This window comes from Carica papaya, chromosome 3, assembly GCF_054855325.1.
Source record: "Carica papaya isolate Zhongbai chromosome 3, ASM5485532v1, whole genome shotgun sequence".
NCBI classification, from domain to species: Eukaryota; Viridiplantae; Streptophyta; class Magnoliopsida; order Brassicales; family Caricaceae; genus Carica; species Carica papaya.
The window spans coordinates 4405275-4423359 of record NC_142311.1 but is presented as its reverse complement, the minus strand read 5'-3'; the positions used below and the strand labels follow the sequence as shown (position 1 = coordinate 4423359).

Below are 18085 nucleotides of genomic sequence, written 5' to 3'. Positions count from 1 at the left end.
AACTATAACAATAACTTTCTTTTTTTATTTGCCTACTGATATCCTTGAGGGCCCATAGGAATGTCCCATTATGCTTGAACCAATATCTAACATTATCAACTAATCGGCTGTTCCCATATCTTGTCCGGTATGAGTACAAAAAATATCATCCTTCAATATCCCGTCTGCCATGAAGGTAAATCGGGTTGTCCCCATACCCATTTGGTATGAACACCAAAAATACTATTTTTCGATACCCCGTTCGGTATGAAGCAACGTTCACGGTAGGGTTCCCTATGTACCTGATCCATCCACCATCTCTTAATATATCCAATAAGTCTATCATTTATTAATTCACATGATCAGACAATTTTCTGTTTGCATATTAATTACCAATTTCACAATCAACCGTAAATTATATAAGACAAGTAATATATATATCAAAGAAACACAATTGAATTATTTAAGTATTCCAATATATCATCATGTATTTAAACTTGTAAATTTAACAATCAATTTAACAGGACAACAAATAAATCACTAACCGGTTTTTGACTTCATTGATAACCTGTAATTATTCTCAAAGTTTTCTAAATTATACAAAATACCATATTACCGATTATTAAACTTTAATTCCATAATAGAGAATAAGATAAGAGATTCTTAACTGAATCAGTATCTAAAACACCGAACTTTATACTGCGCCTACTGACGGTCCCCAGATTTTCTAAATTTTCATGTGGAGATTAAAACACGCTTCACGTATTTAAAAATACCCCAGAGAACCCAAAATTAATGTTAAAAACCTTTTTCGGCCAATTTTGAAATTCCAGCATGGTGGCACTGCCGTGCTCCGGCAACGACACCACCGCCCGCAGAGACACTTTACCTCGGTCTGGCCGTTTTCGGTCAATTTTGGCCAATTTCGATTGATTTTATACCCGTCCCTATGAAAAAATACGTTAGTAGATCTCTGTTGGCTGAAAAAAGTCAAAAAATAAAAACCTATCGGCGACATAATTTTTCGGTACGGCGGCGTGATTTTTCAATGCGACGACTTCGGTGGCTCACATTCGCAGGTAGACATTTTTCTTCGGTCAACCTGTAGAAAATAGAAATGTGAACACAATGGTTAAAAAATAGCAAGAAACGAAAAACAGAAAACGAAAAGGGGTTCATCGAAGGTGGTTTTGGGTTTTACCCGCAATTTCTAGCTCATCCATCGTTCATTTTGCTTTGGTTTAGCCATGAGGTGCTCGAAATCAAATTCCGAGCGGATAGGAGAATTTTTACATTTTTTAACAGTTGGAGGTAGCTCCGGCGCGGCGACGAGCGGCAGTCGACTCTCTTCTCTGGCGACTGATTCTTCTTCTCTGACGAGATGAGCCAGGTTTGGATTCGGTGTGATGTGAGATATTCATACTTGTCTCGCTTAAATCTGGGCCGTTCATCATATTTGATCTCGATTTTTCGATCGCATTTAAAGAAGAAATGAATCTGCACCATTTATCGTAATTTGATCTCGACCATCCAATCACGTTTAAAGAGAGAACGAATTTAGATAGTTTATCGCGTTTAATCGCGACTGTTCAATCGCACTTGAGGAGGAAACGGATCTGGACCGTCCATGTGCACGGGAACGCTTCTGAGCCATCTGATCGCGGACATGTGGATTGCCAGCGTAGCCTCTGGCATGGCACTGAGTCAGTGTGCCTTACCACGCGACGCGCTCTGGTTCGTCGGGGTTGCTAACTGAGCAGTCCTACATGACGTAATTTTTTTTAATTATGTTTTAGCCATCAGTTTCTAATTTTTCTTTTAAAAACATTCTTTGAACCCAAATTTTCACCTCTTTTTCTTAATTTTGTTTTTCAATTTCATCATAAACCTATATTTTCTCTAATTTCACATTAAATAAAAATTTATTAATTTCAAAATTATATTTTTATATATTTTTTAAAAATTTTAAAATTAATCCCGAGTCAAATTCTATACCCGAATATTACAACTGTGACGTTTAATAATTGATGATTAGGTGCAAGATTCCGACGAAATTTTACTATTGATTGTTGTGTTCTTATTTATGTTTATTATTGAAATTGTTGATGAATTGTTCTGCTATATTTTGTAACTAAGTTCGTATATGTACTAATTGCTATGTAATTGTTAATATATTAAAGACACGTATAAGAGTTTAGGGTGATGAATATTTATTGTATGTGTATGTGTGTTACAGGTATAAGAAATATTAAATGATAAAATTAAAAAATTTATTAGCGAGTTGAAATAATTTAATCGGTATCAAAGAGGGGTGTGTGCGTGTGTGGCCAATTTGGCAGATAATCTAGGTGAATCCTACCCATGGATACAGTGTCAATCAGACATGACTGGAAAGTTCCATATCAGACGTCGTGGTTGAAAATCTGTTATTTGTTATCTGGTGCCTATAACCTTTTGGGGAATGAAGATATATTATCTATTGGTATCCACGTGTAGAAGGAATTTGTTTTACCCTCGATGATTCCAGTAAAAATGACATCGCACGATGAAATTTAAAAGATGAAGTGATAAAAATAATCAAAAGTTGTGATATTATTAAATAAGATGAAACCATTCTCAATAGGATGTAAACTAGTATGAACATATCAAAATTTATGTGTAAAGCTTGTGAGACTAGAATACTGAATTCTAATATTTATTGAACTGATTATCTAACACTAAATTCTTATGTTTACTTAGCTATTTATACTGAATCTTGATATTTACTGAGCAAACTGATTTATAAGGTTCAGTGAATGAATTAGAATGTAGATATAAGTTTTTTCTTAACTAAAGAGAAAAGTATTTTAAACTCTCTCTGTCGGTAGTTTTATATTTTCTACTAACTTAGATGGATTACTCTATTGTTTGTGGTACTTACACGCTTACTGAATATATTAAACTCACCATATTTATTATTCATTTTTTTCTCAGATAAAAATATTTAGAATCTCGTCACTGAACAGTGAAAGAAGGAGATCATTTAATTTTTATTTTAATTCGAACAAATACTTAATATTAATTATTTTATTTATAGTAAATATTTATTTTAGAATTTAGATATGTCTCATGGATATTAGGTACTTAAGTATGCAATGGATGTACTTTTGTTATTTTAAGATTTACTGCGCAAAATATTCCAATTAATTATTTTATTATAATATTGTAGGCGTACGGTCAGAACTCTGGATGGAGTCAGGGTTATTACGTGAAATATAATTTTCATAATTTTTTTAGTTAAAATAAGTATAGGTTTGCAAATGAATATCATATAAATTTCGGATCAATTTCAAACATAATTTTAATGATAATAAGTTATTTAGAAAGAAAAAGTATATAATTTTTTAAAAGTATCTTTACTATATTTTTACAAATAGAATTAATAATTTAAACCAAACGTATATTAGAACCTTAATAAATTTAATTACAACTATCTTTTTAAGAAGGGAAAATTTAATGTTATGAAAAGAGTGAATGTTGTTTAATAGTAAAGAAGTAATGATAGTTCAAAAATTAGGTGGCACGAAAAGAAAGCATCACGTGCATGACACCTTGGTAGTTGAAGGCAGTTGGCATTGCTGACCAAAGTTTTGCACGTGTAAATAAATCCGACATGAAACTGGTGGGATGTTTTTTGCACGTGTGGTAATGGATCCGACACATAAAAAAAAATAAAAGAAAATTCAAATCTTGGGTTTTCAATAATAATAGTTAAAGAATGGCAAGTTTCCTCTCCTTTCCTGTAGAAAAAAGTCACATGCGATGCATATAAGTTTATGTTTATATTTATATTTATATTTATATTTTCATACACCTTTCATAAAAAAGATTTAAAGTTAATCACAATATTAAATAAATTATTAAAACATAACATATTCCACTTATACTCTTCTTACTCCATTTTTCACAATATACCAACCTATTATTACTTATTTGCAAATTATTTTTATAAATATGTCAAGATTGTTCTTAAATTAGAAAATAATTTTTTTTTTTTTGATGTTGGTGGGTAGAAAATAAAAATAAAAATTAACATAAAACCCATGAGGTTGGAACAAGGAAGGAGTGATGCGGAAAAGAGCAGCATAATTTTGCAGTACATTAAGGAGCGGGTCCCACCTAAGACAGCATTGTTCCTACCTGCTTCCCACGTGACCCAAACTCCACCGTGACTAGACTGCGTTGGTTGCATTTTGTGTCCAGCTTTTGCGAGACTTGATGTGTATTACTAAAAACAATTTAATAAATATTCTCACGATTAATTTTTTTTTTATTTAAAAAAGCTGAATATATAAAGCCAAAAAACAAAAATATATTACATAATTATTTATTTTTCTAAAATAATCTTACATGCTTGATAAGTTAAATATATAAATGCTAAAACTATACGAACCAAAAAAAAAAAAAAACATTTTCGACGAGTGGTTTTATGTTTTAAAAATATCTATTAGAATTGAGGGTTCAAAATTATTTATAAACAACAAATAAGAAAGTATAAATTGGGATTCTGCGAATGCCATTACCCCTTTTTTTTTTTGTTGATAAAATGTTCCAACTCTCTACAATGATGAACAAACAAATCTTAAAGATACAAATTTGCGAGATAAGGATCTAGATCATTTTCTTTTCTTGGCTAGAAAAACAAAATTAGTTCAAAAGATTTTTTTTTTTTTTCTTTAAACTCTGGTCATACAAACTTATTCTTCTTAAGGAAATGGTGGATAAATAAATAGAAAAAATTAAATTTATATCTAATTTAAAATTCACAAAAGATAATAATAAACGAGAGAAATTGAGTGAAACCCATGGGTTCACCAAAAGTTTTAGGGTTTTCGTCACGGGTTGAGAGGATTTTTACCAACCCACTAATAGATAAATATCTACCACCATAAAAATTTGTTGTGATCCATAGATTTAAATATTATCATTATCAATATTCATTTAAAATCAAACTTCCAGATATATGTAAACTTAAGATATAAACTTTATCTATTCTTCTTGTATAAAGCTGCTACTTGAAATGGGAAGCTGCAGTATTTTTTGCTCAAGTCTTAACAGCTTATAATGGTATCAGAGCCATCAATTTGAATTGAACATTTTCAAAAACCCAACCTGCAACCTCACCATCTCTCTCAAAGCCTCAATCAACTTCTTCTCCATCTCCATCCTGTCTTGCTCAACCGCTCCCAAGCACCTGGCAATAAGCCTCCAGTGTACCAACGCACACACCAAAAAGGCTCCTCCCTCTCAAACAACTCCGACTTGTAAATCCTCTCGTATTTACCATATGCTAAGCCTTCTTGTGGATGCATCAAGCAAGTTAAGAGCCAACTCAAAAACCTCACCAAAGGGCCAGCTACTATCACTGAGTACATGTAGAATGTCAAAGCCTGAGCAAATGAACTTGTTCTTTTTGGAGCATCAATAGATGAAGAGGATCAGTAGAGGGCCAAAACTTTCAGGAAATGAATGTATATTATATTAGTAAAGAATGACAGAAGCAATTCTGAGTTTAGAATTTTTATTCCTTACACAATAAATTAAAATATTCAATAGAGTTACGAGAATGTTCCTTTAAAGAAGTTTAAATAACAGAATAAATATTTAAAACAAAATATAAATAAAAATTCTATAGAGTTAACCTCCACTAGGCAACTCTGATGGGATTCGAGAGACAAATTTTATTCACAACATTCTTTCTGTTCAGGATCTGGATCTTGCTCTTCCTTATCTGAAATGGTTAAATAAGGTGAATGAATTAAACTAATCTAGTAAGAATATCACACTTAACGCCAATACGAAAAAACAAAGGTTGGTAAAAATTGTCAAACAACCAATGGAACCCTTATTTCTTTTTAAATAAATTTGTTTAACTTAAAAAGTGTTATTTCATACTTGCCCTTATGAGTTTTCAAAACCGACTTATGAAAACAATAACCCGAATAATATTTTGATTATATATTCAAATGAGCAATAATAACAAACTTACATTCTTACCTGCTTATCAGTACCTTTGGGGGTCCATAGGGATCCTCCTATGATTGGACCCAATATTCAATTCATCGATTAACTGGTCGTTCTTATATTCCGTCCAATAATGGGCGTCAAACATATCACCGTCTTAATACCCCGTCCGGTATGAGGGTGAACTATACATCCCAACTCTTTCCGGTATGGGACTTATCAGTCCTGTTCGACTGAGATAATGTCCACGTTAGAATTTTTCCTATGCACCGAGTCCATACACCATTCTCTGGGGTACGCAATAAACCTTTCATATGTTCCACACCTTCAACCAATCACCAATCACATACCAACATTTAATTTTTACCAATTAGCAGTAAGTCATGCAAATAAACAATATGTAAATCAAGAAAACGTGATTAGGACATTTATTTCAATCAATCAACAAATGAGAGAAATAATTAAGCAATCAATAATGAGAGAAAAATAAATTTATAAATAAAAGTGCACGCAGCAAGCCAACAAATATATCTTAGCAATAGATAAACAGTATAGAAAAAATAGATAATTTCGTACTGACCAGTTACTGGCTCCACTAATGACCTATAATTAATTTTAGAATTTTCTAATTTTTACAAAATACACTATTATTAATTACTAAACTTTAATTATCATAGCGAAAAAAAGGGTGATGAATTCTTACCCCAGTGTTCGAAACAATGTTTTTTTCACCATGCCTCTTGGCGGTTCCTAAGTTTCTTGAGATTTTCTTGCAGAAATTAAAAATACGCGTCACATATCTAAAAATATCCCAAAAGACAAAAATAAGTGTTTTTGAACTTTTTCGGCCAGTTTAGGGTTCCAGCATGGCGGCGACACCATGCTCTGGCGCTGGCCCTACCGCCTGTGCCAGTGGTTCCTCTCAGCTTGGCAGTTTTCAGCTGATTTAGGTCGGTTTTGTATTTTTGCATGGAAACTTGCAAAAAGCAAGGTTGGGAAGCCTTTGTCAGCTGAAAAATGAGAAAACCGAGACCGTACTGGTGGAGGGGTCTCCCAGTGCGATGGCTTCGCCGTTCTTCCTTTGCGGTCAGAATTTTTCTTCGGCTAACCTGCACCAGAAAGAAATGAAAAATACGATGGTTAAAAAATCAAGGAAAACGAAAAACGAAAAAAGGGTCATCGGAGAGATTTTCGGTTTATGGCCACAACGGCTCTCTGAGCTCCACTCGCATTTTCTGGCTCACCCAATGCCTTTTTTCGCTTCGATATGGGTGTGGGGAGGTTCGAAATTCAATTCTAAGCGGAAGGAGAAAAATTATATCTTTTTCAGCGTCAGTGGTGGCTTTAGTGCAACGGCGATAGTGTCCCTCTAGCGGCTAAGCTTCCCTCTGACCGCCCTTCTTCTTCTACTTCTCTGGTCAAGGGTGTAAGCTACGGTTTTGAGAGACTTAAATACCTCTATTCCCTTAATCCTGGTCGTCCATTCGTCGACATAGAGCGAGGAGGGACGTTCGATTCGAAGCCTATTTAGGTAGATCCGTGTGCAAATTTGGGTCATCTATCGTGATCAAATCCAGCCGTCCGATGAAGAAAAAAATGGATCTAGGCCGTCTGTGCGTGTAGGATGTGATCTGCGCTGTTGGATCGTCCATGCACGTGGATCGCCCGCATGGCTCTTACATGGAATCGTGTCAGTGTGTCCCCTACACGACGCGTTCTGATTCTTCATTGCTGTTGACGTGGCTGTCCTACGTGGCTCGTATTTCTCTTTTTTGTTATTTGATCCCTTGTTTTAAATTTCTTTTTCAAATACACCCCCCTTTATTCACAGTTTCATAATGTTTTTCCAAAATTAATTTCAATTTCATCCTAAATCCATATTTCTCCAAAAATTAACAAAAAATTAAGAATTAAATTATTTTGATTTATTATTTTGTTAATATTTAATTATTTCAAGCTAACTTTTTCAGGTCCAGATATTACAAGATTTCTAAGAAAATTCTAGAGGGTTTCGGTGATTCCTACAAAGAATTAGTCTTTGTTATTCAAGCCAGAGACACTACCATCTCATTTGAAGAACTTTATGAAAAACTACTCAATGTTGAAGCCTCACTCCTCACATCTGCAACTAAGTCCTCTTACTTTTCTGCTACTACCAATCCTACTAGTTGAACTATAAATTGGTCCCCACCATCCCATACAGGATATGACAAATCCTCTTGGTGCCCATCATATTCTCATACTACTGGTCACTCAGCATCTCCAACCGGTGGGTCGACTTCAATGAAAGATGATCGCTCCTCTCGCCCATACCTTGGTTATTGTCAACTCTATCGACTTTAAGGGCACACTGTGAAGTGTTGGCCCTCCTTTTGACTTGTTCCTATTTGCTCCTCAAGCGACACTAATAATCAAACCACACTATGGCAACCACGAGCTCACTTTGCTGCCAATACTCCGATCACTCCATCATGACTACTAGACAATAGTGCTTCTCATCATGTCACCTCTGACTTAAGCAACCTTTCACTGCACACTCCATACAATGGTTCATATGATATTATGATTAGCGATGGCTCGGGTATATCCATTAGTCACACTGGTTCTCTTTCTCGTAAAACTCTTTAATATAAATTTTAATTAAATAATGTTCTCTGTGTTCCAAGCATGCAAAAGAATCTTATTTTAGTATCTCAGTTTTGCTTTACCAATAATGTCTCAATTGAATTCTTACCATCTATTTTTGTTGTGAAGGAGCTTCGTAGGGACAACACTTTTGAAGGGTCACACTAAAGAATGGGTATATGAGTGGCCGGTCTCTTCTCCTTTGCTTGCCTTTTCTACCATAAAATCTATATCATTTCTACATCATCCGAATGGTATCACCGTTTAGGACATTTAGTTGTCTCTATTCTCAAACTTATTATTTCTAGTAACAATTTGCGCTTATCCTCCTCTTCTTCATTAAATGTTTTTTGTAATGCATGTTTATGCAATAAAAGCCACAACCTGTCTTTTTCTACTTCTACACTTGTTTCTCATCATCCATTTGAACTAATTTTTTTATGTTTAGACCTCACCAATTCTCTGACATGATGACTTTAATTACTATGTTCTTTTTATTGATCATTTTACAAAATATATTTGGTTTTACCCCATTAAATAAAAGTCTGAAGTTAAAGGTATTTTCATCAAATTTAAAGCCATTGTTGAAAAATTCTTTAATAAAACCATCAAAACACTATATTCTAACAATGGTGGAGAATATATTTCTCTATCTAATTTCTTTTCCATCAATGGAATCTCCAATCTCACTACACCACCTCACACATAAAAACATAATGGTTTCTCCGAAAGATGTCATCTACACATAGTCGAAATAGGTCTCGCCTTACTATCTCATGCCGCTTTTCCTCTCATATACTGGTCTCATGCATTTGCTACTACTGTGTACTTAATAAATTGCATGCCTACACCTATTCTAAACCTATCTTCTTCATTTAAACACATATTTGGAACTACTCCGAACTACTCTAAACTTAGAATATTTGGTTATCTCTGTTACCCTTAGTTTAGGCCATATACTTCACATAAGCTTGATTCCTATTCAAACCTTGTGTCTTCTTTGGGTACTCTTTAACTTAAAGTGCCTATTATTACCTTGATCTCTCCTCTTCCAAAATCTATGTATCTAGGCATGTTAAATTTGTTGAGTCTGTATTTCCCTTCAAAACTCTATCTCCTTCATCTCATCGTCATAAACCAAACACCATTACCACTTGGATTCCACCACCAATTTTATTTTCCTCACACTCTTTACTTATGCCACTCAATACACCATCAGATAAAGTAACTCCTCAGCCATCCCAATGTGACACTCCCTCATCTAATGCCTCACCTACCACAATTTCCCCTCCCACTCAACAACAAAACACTCACCACATGATAACTAGAGCCAAAAACAACATTCACAAACCTCTCACCAAAATAAACCTTCATAATCAACTATCCACAACTAGTGACCTTGAACCAACTTCAGTGACTTGAGCTCTCAAAAATCATAGATGGTGTCAGGCTATGTCTGAAGAGTATGATGCCTTAGTTGAGAATGAAACATGAGACTTAATGCCACCTGACCCAAACCGCAACCTGGTTGGGTGCAAGTGGAATTTTTGAACTAAACATAAATACGATGGTTCTGTTGATGGGTATAAAGCTCATTTGGTTGCCAAGGGTCATCAATGTCTTGGAGTAGATTTTCATGGCATATTCAGCCCTATGGTCAAGCCCACCACAATTCGACTAGTTCTTAGTTTAGCAGTGAATCGTGGTTAGTTATTAAGATAACTTGATGTAAACAATGCTTTCCTTCAAGGAAACCTTTATGAAAATGCCTACATGTCTCAGCCACTAGGATTTGTTGATAAAGATAACCCAACACATATATGCAAACTCCAAAACGATCTATGGCCTGAAATAAGCCCCTCAAGACTAGTATCAGGAACTTTAAACTTTTCTCATTTCATCTGGATTTAAGAACTCATATATTGCTATCTCTTTGTTTGTTTTCAATGCTTCTAGCCATACTTTATATCTTCTTATATATATTGATGACATAATTTTTACCGGTACTGACATTTCCATAGTGAATAGCTTTGTTATTGTACTTACTCAGCGATTCTCTATTAAAGATTTTGGGGTGTTAACATATTTCTTGGGCATAGAGGTTGTACCTAACAACAATGGTATATTACTTTCACAACGCCGTTACATTATGGATCTTTTAACTTAAGCAAAAAAGGCATGAAGTCAAGTTAGTTCTCACTTTAATATCGACCAGTCCTTCTCTTACGATCAACTCGGGCTCCTCTCTATTTGATCCATCTAACTACCACAAAGTAATTGGTAGCTTTTATTAATCACAAGACCAGATATAGTCTTTGCTGTCAATAAATTATCACAATATATGCATCATCCATCAACCGAACATTGGTCATTTGTTAAACACATATTACGTTATCTCGCTAACACCATTAATGATGGCCTCCAAATTTACCATGACTAGTCTCTCAGTTTACATGCCTTTTTGAATGCGAATTGGGTAGGGGACAGAGACACATTTTGCTCCACAGGTGCCTATGTTGTTTATCTTGGTAAAAATCCTGCGTCATGGAGTTCCAAAAAGCAAAAGACTATTGCTCGATCCTCCACTGAGGCAGAATACTACTATGTCGCTAATACAACTGCTGAAATAAATTGGTTTTGCTCTCTTTTATCTGAACTTGACATTCGTATTTGTGCTTGCCCTGTAATTTATAGTGATAATATAGGAGCTATCCAACTTTGCTCCAATCTAGTTTTCCATTCAAAAATGAAGCATGTTGCAATTGACTTTCACTTTATTTGAGATCAGGTTCAATATGGGATTCTTAGTGTTGCTCATGTCTCTTCTGAAGATCAAATTGCTGATGCTCTCACAAAGCCTCTTCCTCGACAACAATTCCTTCTACTCAAGATCAAGATTGGACTTCGTTCTCGACCTTCATCTTGAGGGAGCATAATAGATAAATATCTACTACCAACATAAAAATCTGTTGTGATCCACAGATTTAAAGATTATCATTATCAATATTCATTCAAAATCAAGCTTTCAGATATATGTAAACTTAAGAGATATACTTTATCTATTCTACATTTTCGAATCCACAACAAACATCTTGTATAAACCTGCTACTGGAAATGGGAAGCTGCAGTATTTTTTGTTAAAGTCTTAACAACTTATAACCCACAACCACATGTTATTTCTCAAGAGGATTTGCCCATTTCTCCTTATTTTATCAATGTGCTTTGTTTCTTAAACAAAATAATTTATAATGCTTTTATCAATGTTTTTTGTTTCATAAACAAAATAATTTATAATGCTTATATTTCGTAGATATTTCATAATTATGTTGTATGATTTATTTCTCCAAATAAAACTTTTATAATATTTTAATTAATTATAGATGATTAATTCAAAGAGTTCATAATTAATTAGTTGTATTAAATTAATCCATGGAAGACAATCTCCCCACAAAAAAAAAAAAAGCAAACTACACCATCCCATGAAAAATTGACCAAACTTTTTTAGAAATAAAGATAAAATTTAAATTTGTTAGCAAATGTTTTTGGTTAATATACTTTTAATGATTTGATGATTAAATAATGTTTAAATTTGCCCCCACCCATGATTCGAATCTCGATTTGGCACAAAATATGTAAATAAAAAATTTGAAAGCCTTTTGTTTTGGTTGCATTAATAATTAATTAAGAAAATTTTATTAATAATGGTTTAGGTGTGTGCATATGTCAGACTAAACTTGTTGATTATATACTCATTCTTTGATTATTAAGGTAATACAAATCCAGCAAATATCCCATTACACTCTTCTTATCCAATACCCCATATATATATATATTTCTACAAATAATAATTTATGAATTTAATTATTTCCCACTTTCATTTTCACAAAAAAACTTCGATTATTAAGAAGAAAATTTTGCTTTGCAAATTGAGATGTTGCTTTCTTATTTGCATTGCCTTCATCTTTTATAAATTAGTTGTCAATCAAATTCAATTTTTTTAATTGTTTAACATGTTTAGACACAAAATAAAATAAAATTAAATATAATTAAACATATACATTTTGTACATATGAATTTAAATAGAAAAAAAATATTTTCTTCAATAAGTTATTAATTTTATACATATGAGAATGAATCCTGATTTTCTTAACCATAATTTAAGATAAAAATTCGGGTTATACAATAATTTTTTATTTTTTTGATTTATAGAAGAAGAATAAAATTATGAATATGGTATGGTAAACTCAATATTAGTATAATGTTTTAAATTATGAATATGAGAGGTAAAAATTTTATGATTTTGTATATAATTTTAAATTTGAATCATATTTTTATAATTTACCCAAAATAAAATACACAAAAAATTTGATGCATGGCATCATGTTGTCCAAGGATAGTAAGGCGCAAGCCAAAAATAAATGGGGAAAACGCTGGCGTTTTGAATGTGGCCGTAGTATGGGAAGTGTTCAACCCTTTTACCAAATTCAATTTGAATTCTAAAGTTTTGAAGATTCTCACAAGCAATCCACTCAGTATCTGCCAATTCTCTTTGAGACGCTTAATTGCAATAATTAATATTTTTTTTATATTAAATAATAATACTAATTATTTTAAATAGAATGTTGATTTACATGTGGAAAGGCAATTTTAGGTGAGTTTTAATTACATTAATGGCTTTTTTAAAAAATAAAAATAAAAAATAAAATGAATAATTAATTAAGAAAAGGCGAATGTCCAGGTTCATCCTCCCATTCCAACCTTAAATCCCTATAAATCCAAACAGCCGGACTCTAATCAAAATGACCCTTTGGGAAAACCCTCTTTCTTACATTGAAATTCCCAAAATACCCTTACATCACTGACCCTTCCCTTCCACTATTTCCACTACTATATTACCAAGGGGCCAGCCACTTACGTTCTTCCTCTCTCTCTCTCCCTCTCCCTCCGATGGCTTCCATGGCTGCTATCTTCAACAATACCGCATTCCCTTCTCGCTCCGTACACAAATCCCTCAATCCCCGTTTTACCCCTCCCTGCACTCTCTCCATCTCCCTTCCGTCATCCTCCTCCATCCGCCTCCGGTCTCGCCAGAGGTTCCGGGTCCGATCCGGGTTGATAGAACCCGATGGCGGGAAGCTCGTGGAGCTGGTTGTTGAAGAATCACAGAGGCCTGCGAAGAGGAGAGAGGCGACTTCGCTTCCGAAAATCAAGCTCACCGGGATCGACGTGCAGTGGGTCCATGTGTTGAGCGAGGGGTGGGCCAGCCCCCTCCGTGGATTCATGAGAGAATCCGAGTTCCTCCAAACTCTTCATTTTAACGCGCTCCGACTCGAAGACGGGTCGGTCGTTAACATGTCGGTGCCGATCGTCCTCGCCATCGACGATTCGCAGAAGCACCAAGTCGGTGAGTCGACCAGGGTCGCGCTCGTTGACTCCGACGACAACCTTGTTGCCATTCTCAACGAGTAAGTTGATAAATAATATCATTCTTCTTTCCTTTCAAAGCTTTGATTAAGTTGTTATTGGATTTAGTATGAGGGGCTGTATTCGCATTAGGTTGTTTGTAGTGCCTATAGATTTAAAGTAAAATGAATGGTTGGTTTATGTTATGCAAAACAGTTCCTATTTTAGAAATAAAAACATTTTCTTTTTTTTTTGTTTTTTGGGTAAATATTGAAAATGAAAACTGGTTGCTGAAAAGTGTAATGCAAGAGAATATATTGTTTTTCTTTTTTGGGAAAATATTAATCCTTGTAAAATTTCTGTACGAGTTGTTTTCATGTTTAACAACTATTACAAATATCAATTTGGAGAAGTAGAATAAAAATGTGCTATGAGTTTTCAAACTCAGTTGTATCTTCACCAGTGCTTTTTATTAACCCAGTTTTTATTTGTGGCGTTATTAAGAATTTTAAAAATGAATACTGGCTTAATAACTTTCAGACAAACAGGGATGCAATTAACAATGGAGTTGTAAATACAAGAAAATATCTGCTAATTTTGATATCAGTGATGATATGAGGACCCTAGTTGTTTTTCTTTCATGGAAAATAGGAGAGTCAGTTCCTGATGGTGTACTTTTATTTTGTGAATTTGGACCAAATTCATATCCAAGTTTTTCATGTTTCGATTTTCCGTCCGAGCAGTAAATTCTGCTTCCAAATGGGTAAGAAAGTTTTCCCCCCCTGATCTATGTTGGTTGGTCCCACTAAAAATAAGCAATTTGAATGCTCCTGTGATCAGGGATTTTTAGCCTGGTGCTTGTGATTGGTAACTAATTTAGTCAATCACCTTCAAAATTTCAATTTAATCATTAATAAACTAAATTAGGAGATTTTAAATATCTGGTAAGGCGGGAAAGACAGATAAGTTCAAGACAACGAAGTCAACATCCTGTGGTTTCCGAACTAGTTAATTATTTATGGCCCTTTCATTACTTGCTTAATCCGGATTTTCGTTACCTGGAATTTTTATGGATTCCATTGTTCTGCAGTTTTGACTAAAGAATCCAGTATGTAGGAATACGTAATGTCAACTATCAAATTAGATTGTCAAGTTTTGAAAATGACATGAGATGTAAATTCAAATATTATTTCATACAGGATGGTTACTTGTTGAGGTGCACCTATATCTGCTTTTCTTATCATTCTTCCAAGTTTATTTGTATATTAAAATTTCTTTGACGTCTTTCGAAGAATTCGTCAACTTTGAAATGAGAATTTAGCCGATAGCAAAGAAAGAGAACAAGCGAAAAATAAAAAAAGAGAGACATGAAGTTGAAGAGCAGGCTTAAGATTTCTAGATCTGTTTACTGTATTTTTCTCAATACGTGCGTCTTTCCAAGATTATATAGGCCTTATACTGCATCAGCTTGCTTAGCTGTAGAGAGTCCAGTGCATACTATCTCAGGGGATTTATATGTTGGTTTACCTTCTATCATAACCCATGTCTTCTTGGCTTGTTTAATTTTTCCAGCATTGAGATATACAAACATCCTAAAGAAGAACGGATAGCCAGAACATGGGGAACTACTGCTCCTGGGCTACCTTATGTGGAAGAAACTATAAAAAATGCTGGAAATTGGCTGATTGGAGGGGCGTTAGAGGTTTTAGAGCCTATCAAGTACCATGATGGCCTTGATCGGTTTCGATTGTCTCCTTCAGAACTACGTAAGGAATTTACAAGCCGTAATGCAGATGCAGTATTTGCTTTCCAGCTCAGGAATCCCGTGCACAATGGCCATGCCCTTCTCATGACTGATACTCGTCGTCGACTCCTTGAAATGGGATACAAGAACCCCATACTTTTGCTTCATCCTTTGGGAGGTTACACAAAAGCAGATGATGTTCCTCTTAGTTGGCGGATGAGACAACATGAGAAGGTAAGGACATACTTAATTCATCTGATTTAATTTATTATTGTTATTATTCTTCTAGGGAAGGTAGGGGCTTTGGAGAAGGTTTGAGCTATACAATCTCTAAGGAACCCAGTATGGATGGTTCTTTCAAACCACACCCGAGTTTTCTTTTCTTTTTCTTCCAAAGACAGAAAACTGGTAGAAATTGAGGGACATTTTCTTGCTTTCTTTTCCTCTAATCTCCTTCCGAGGAACATTATGTTTGAGTTTGGCATAGAAGTTTGACATAGAAGTTCCCATGACTGGTAGAAATTGAGGGACATTTTCTTGCTTTCTTTTCCCCTAATCTCCTTCCGAGGAACATTATGTTTGAGTTTGGCATAGAAGTTTGACATAGAAGTTCCCATGACTGGTAGAAATTGAGGGACATTTTCTTGCTTTCTTTTCCCCTAATCTCCTTCCGAGGAACATTATGTTTGAGTTTGACATAGAATTTCCCATGACTGCTACTGATTTAGTACAATGATAATTGTAAATGATCAGGTGCTTGAAGATGGTATTCTTGATCCAGAGACAACTGTGGTTTCAATATTTCCATCTCCTATGCATTATGCTGGTCCAACTGAAGTACAGTGGCATGCAAAGGCTCGAATAAATGCTGGGGCTAACTTTTATATTGTTGGTAGAGACCCGGCTGGCATGGGCCATCCAGTGGAAAAAAGAGATCTGTATGATGCTGATCATGGGAAGAAGGTACTGAGCATGGCGCCTGGACTTGAGCGGCTGAATATCCTTCCTTTCAAGGTAATTAAAGCATCTGGGCTTGCACTAGATACTAGTTGACATCAAAACTTATTGAGTTAATGACGGTAAATGTTACGTCAGTACTTGTCAGAATGAAGTTTGAGATCTTAATTGATTATTTATACTGCAGGTGGCTGCATATGATAAAACTCAAGGCAAAATGGCATTCTTTGATCCCTCAAGGGCCCAGGACTTCCTGTTCATATCAGGCACCAAGGTAGTATTTTGTTGGAAATACTGACTGCCATTTTTGTTAATAACTAAGGATAATTCTGAGGGGAAAAAAAGCCTTGTGATATTCCAAAAGGGGAGGAGTTAAGATTACGCAAAAGAATTGATGTAAAAATAATTGCTAAGATGTAAGAAATTTCTGTAATTTAACACGGTTTGTTTGCATTTTACAGATGCGAACACTGGCAAAGAACAAAGAGAATCCTCCCGACGGATTTATGTGCCCTGGTGGGTGGAAAGTGCTAGTTGAATATTACGATAGTTTGAGTCCACCCAGGATCAACGACAAAGTCCCTGAAGCAGTTGCTGTTTAAGAAGGAAGGATGACGGAAAGAATTGTGTATGATAGATTTGTAACATGATTGATGTTTGAGAGAAACTTCTGGACTATGTAAAGAAAGAATCTGTGTGCAGAACAGATGTGTAATAAAATCAGGGGGAGAGACGCAGGAACAGAGAGAGGCTTTCGATTTGTGTCTCTGTAATCTGAGCGTCTTTTGTAGCACCTAGCTCGGGTGCTCCTGCATTGTACCATATTGCTGTTGTGTTCCTATAAACAACATTTGGTTGTTGAGATTAATCGTTTTGCATCCTGATTCTTGAAACTCTTATGAAATCCGCCATCATCATTCATTTTTCTTCTTTTGCCCGTCAAACCCAAATATTCAAATTAATGCCAGTCTGCAGGTCTCATGTTTTCCACTTAATTTTTGGTCTACTTTCTAGAATTGTAAACATTGCTGGTGGCAAAGATGAGAGAAAAGAAATATTACCCTCAATGAATCACCATTAGAAAAAGAAAATGGAGAAATAAGGGGGGAGATGAACATAGAAACAATTAAAAAATGTAAAGTCTTGACCAAACTCCCCGTAACTATTCCTACCTTATAAAATATCAATAATAATTATTAAATTAATATTTATATTATTCAATTAACTTTTAAGAAAAATGTAAAAATATTGTTTACGTAATTATTAAACTTACTTTTTAATTCTTAATTAATTATTAATTTTAAAACATAAATTATAAAATATAATATTACATCTCATATGAGAAAACTTTTATAATAAGTTTAAAACAACGAC

General features: G+C 34.4%; 1 protein-coding gene across 1 annotated transcript; it reads left to right on the top strand.

The window, feature by feature from the left end:
- The first annotated feature begins 13410 nt into the window (after positions 1-13410).
- Positions 13411-17579, top strand: APS1 (ATP sulfurylase 1). Its single transcript, XM_022043840.2, has 5 exons — positions 13411-14072; positions 15583-15988; positions 16508-16768; positions 16899-16985; positions 17173-17579. The coding sequence occupies exons 1-5, from the start codon at positions 13555-13557 to the stop codon at positions 17311-17313; spliced, it is 1413 nt and encodes a 470-aa protein (XP_021899532.2). The 5' UTR covers positions 13411-13554; the 3' UTR covers positions 17314-17579.
- Positions 17580-18085: the final 506 nt, after the last annotated feature.

What these genes read in the sequence shown, in the direction of transcription:
- APS1 (XM_022043840.2), top strand. Translation starts at nt 13,555, where the DNA reads ATGGCTTCCATGGCTGCTATCTTCAACAATACCGCATTCCCTTCTCGC. An exon ending in GGATGAGACAACATGAGAAG is followed by an intron (nt 15,989 to 16,507) that starts GTAAGGACATAC and finishes GTAAATGATCAG; the next exon opens with GTGCTTGAAGATGGTATTCT. An exon ending in TGTTCATATCAGGCACCAAG is followed by an intron (nt 16,986 to 17,172) that starts GTAGTATTTTGT and finishes TGCATTTTACAG; the next exon opens with ATGCGAACACTGGCAAAGAA.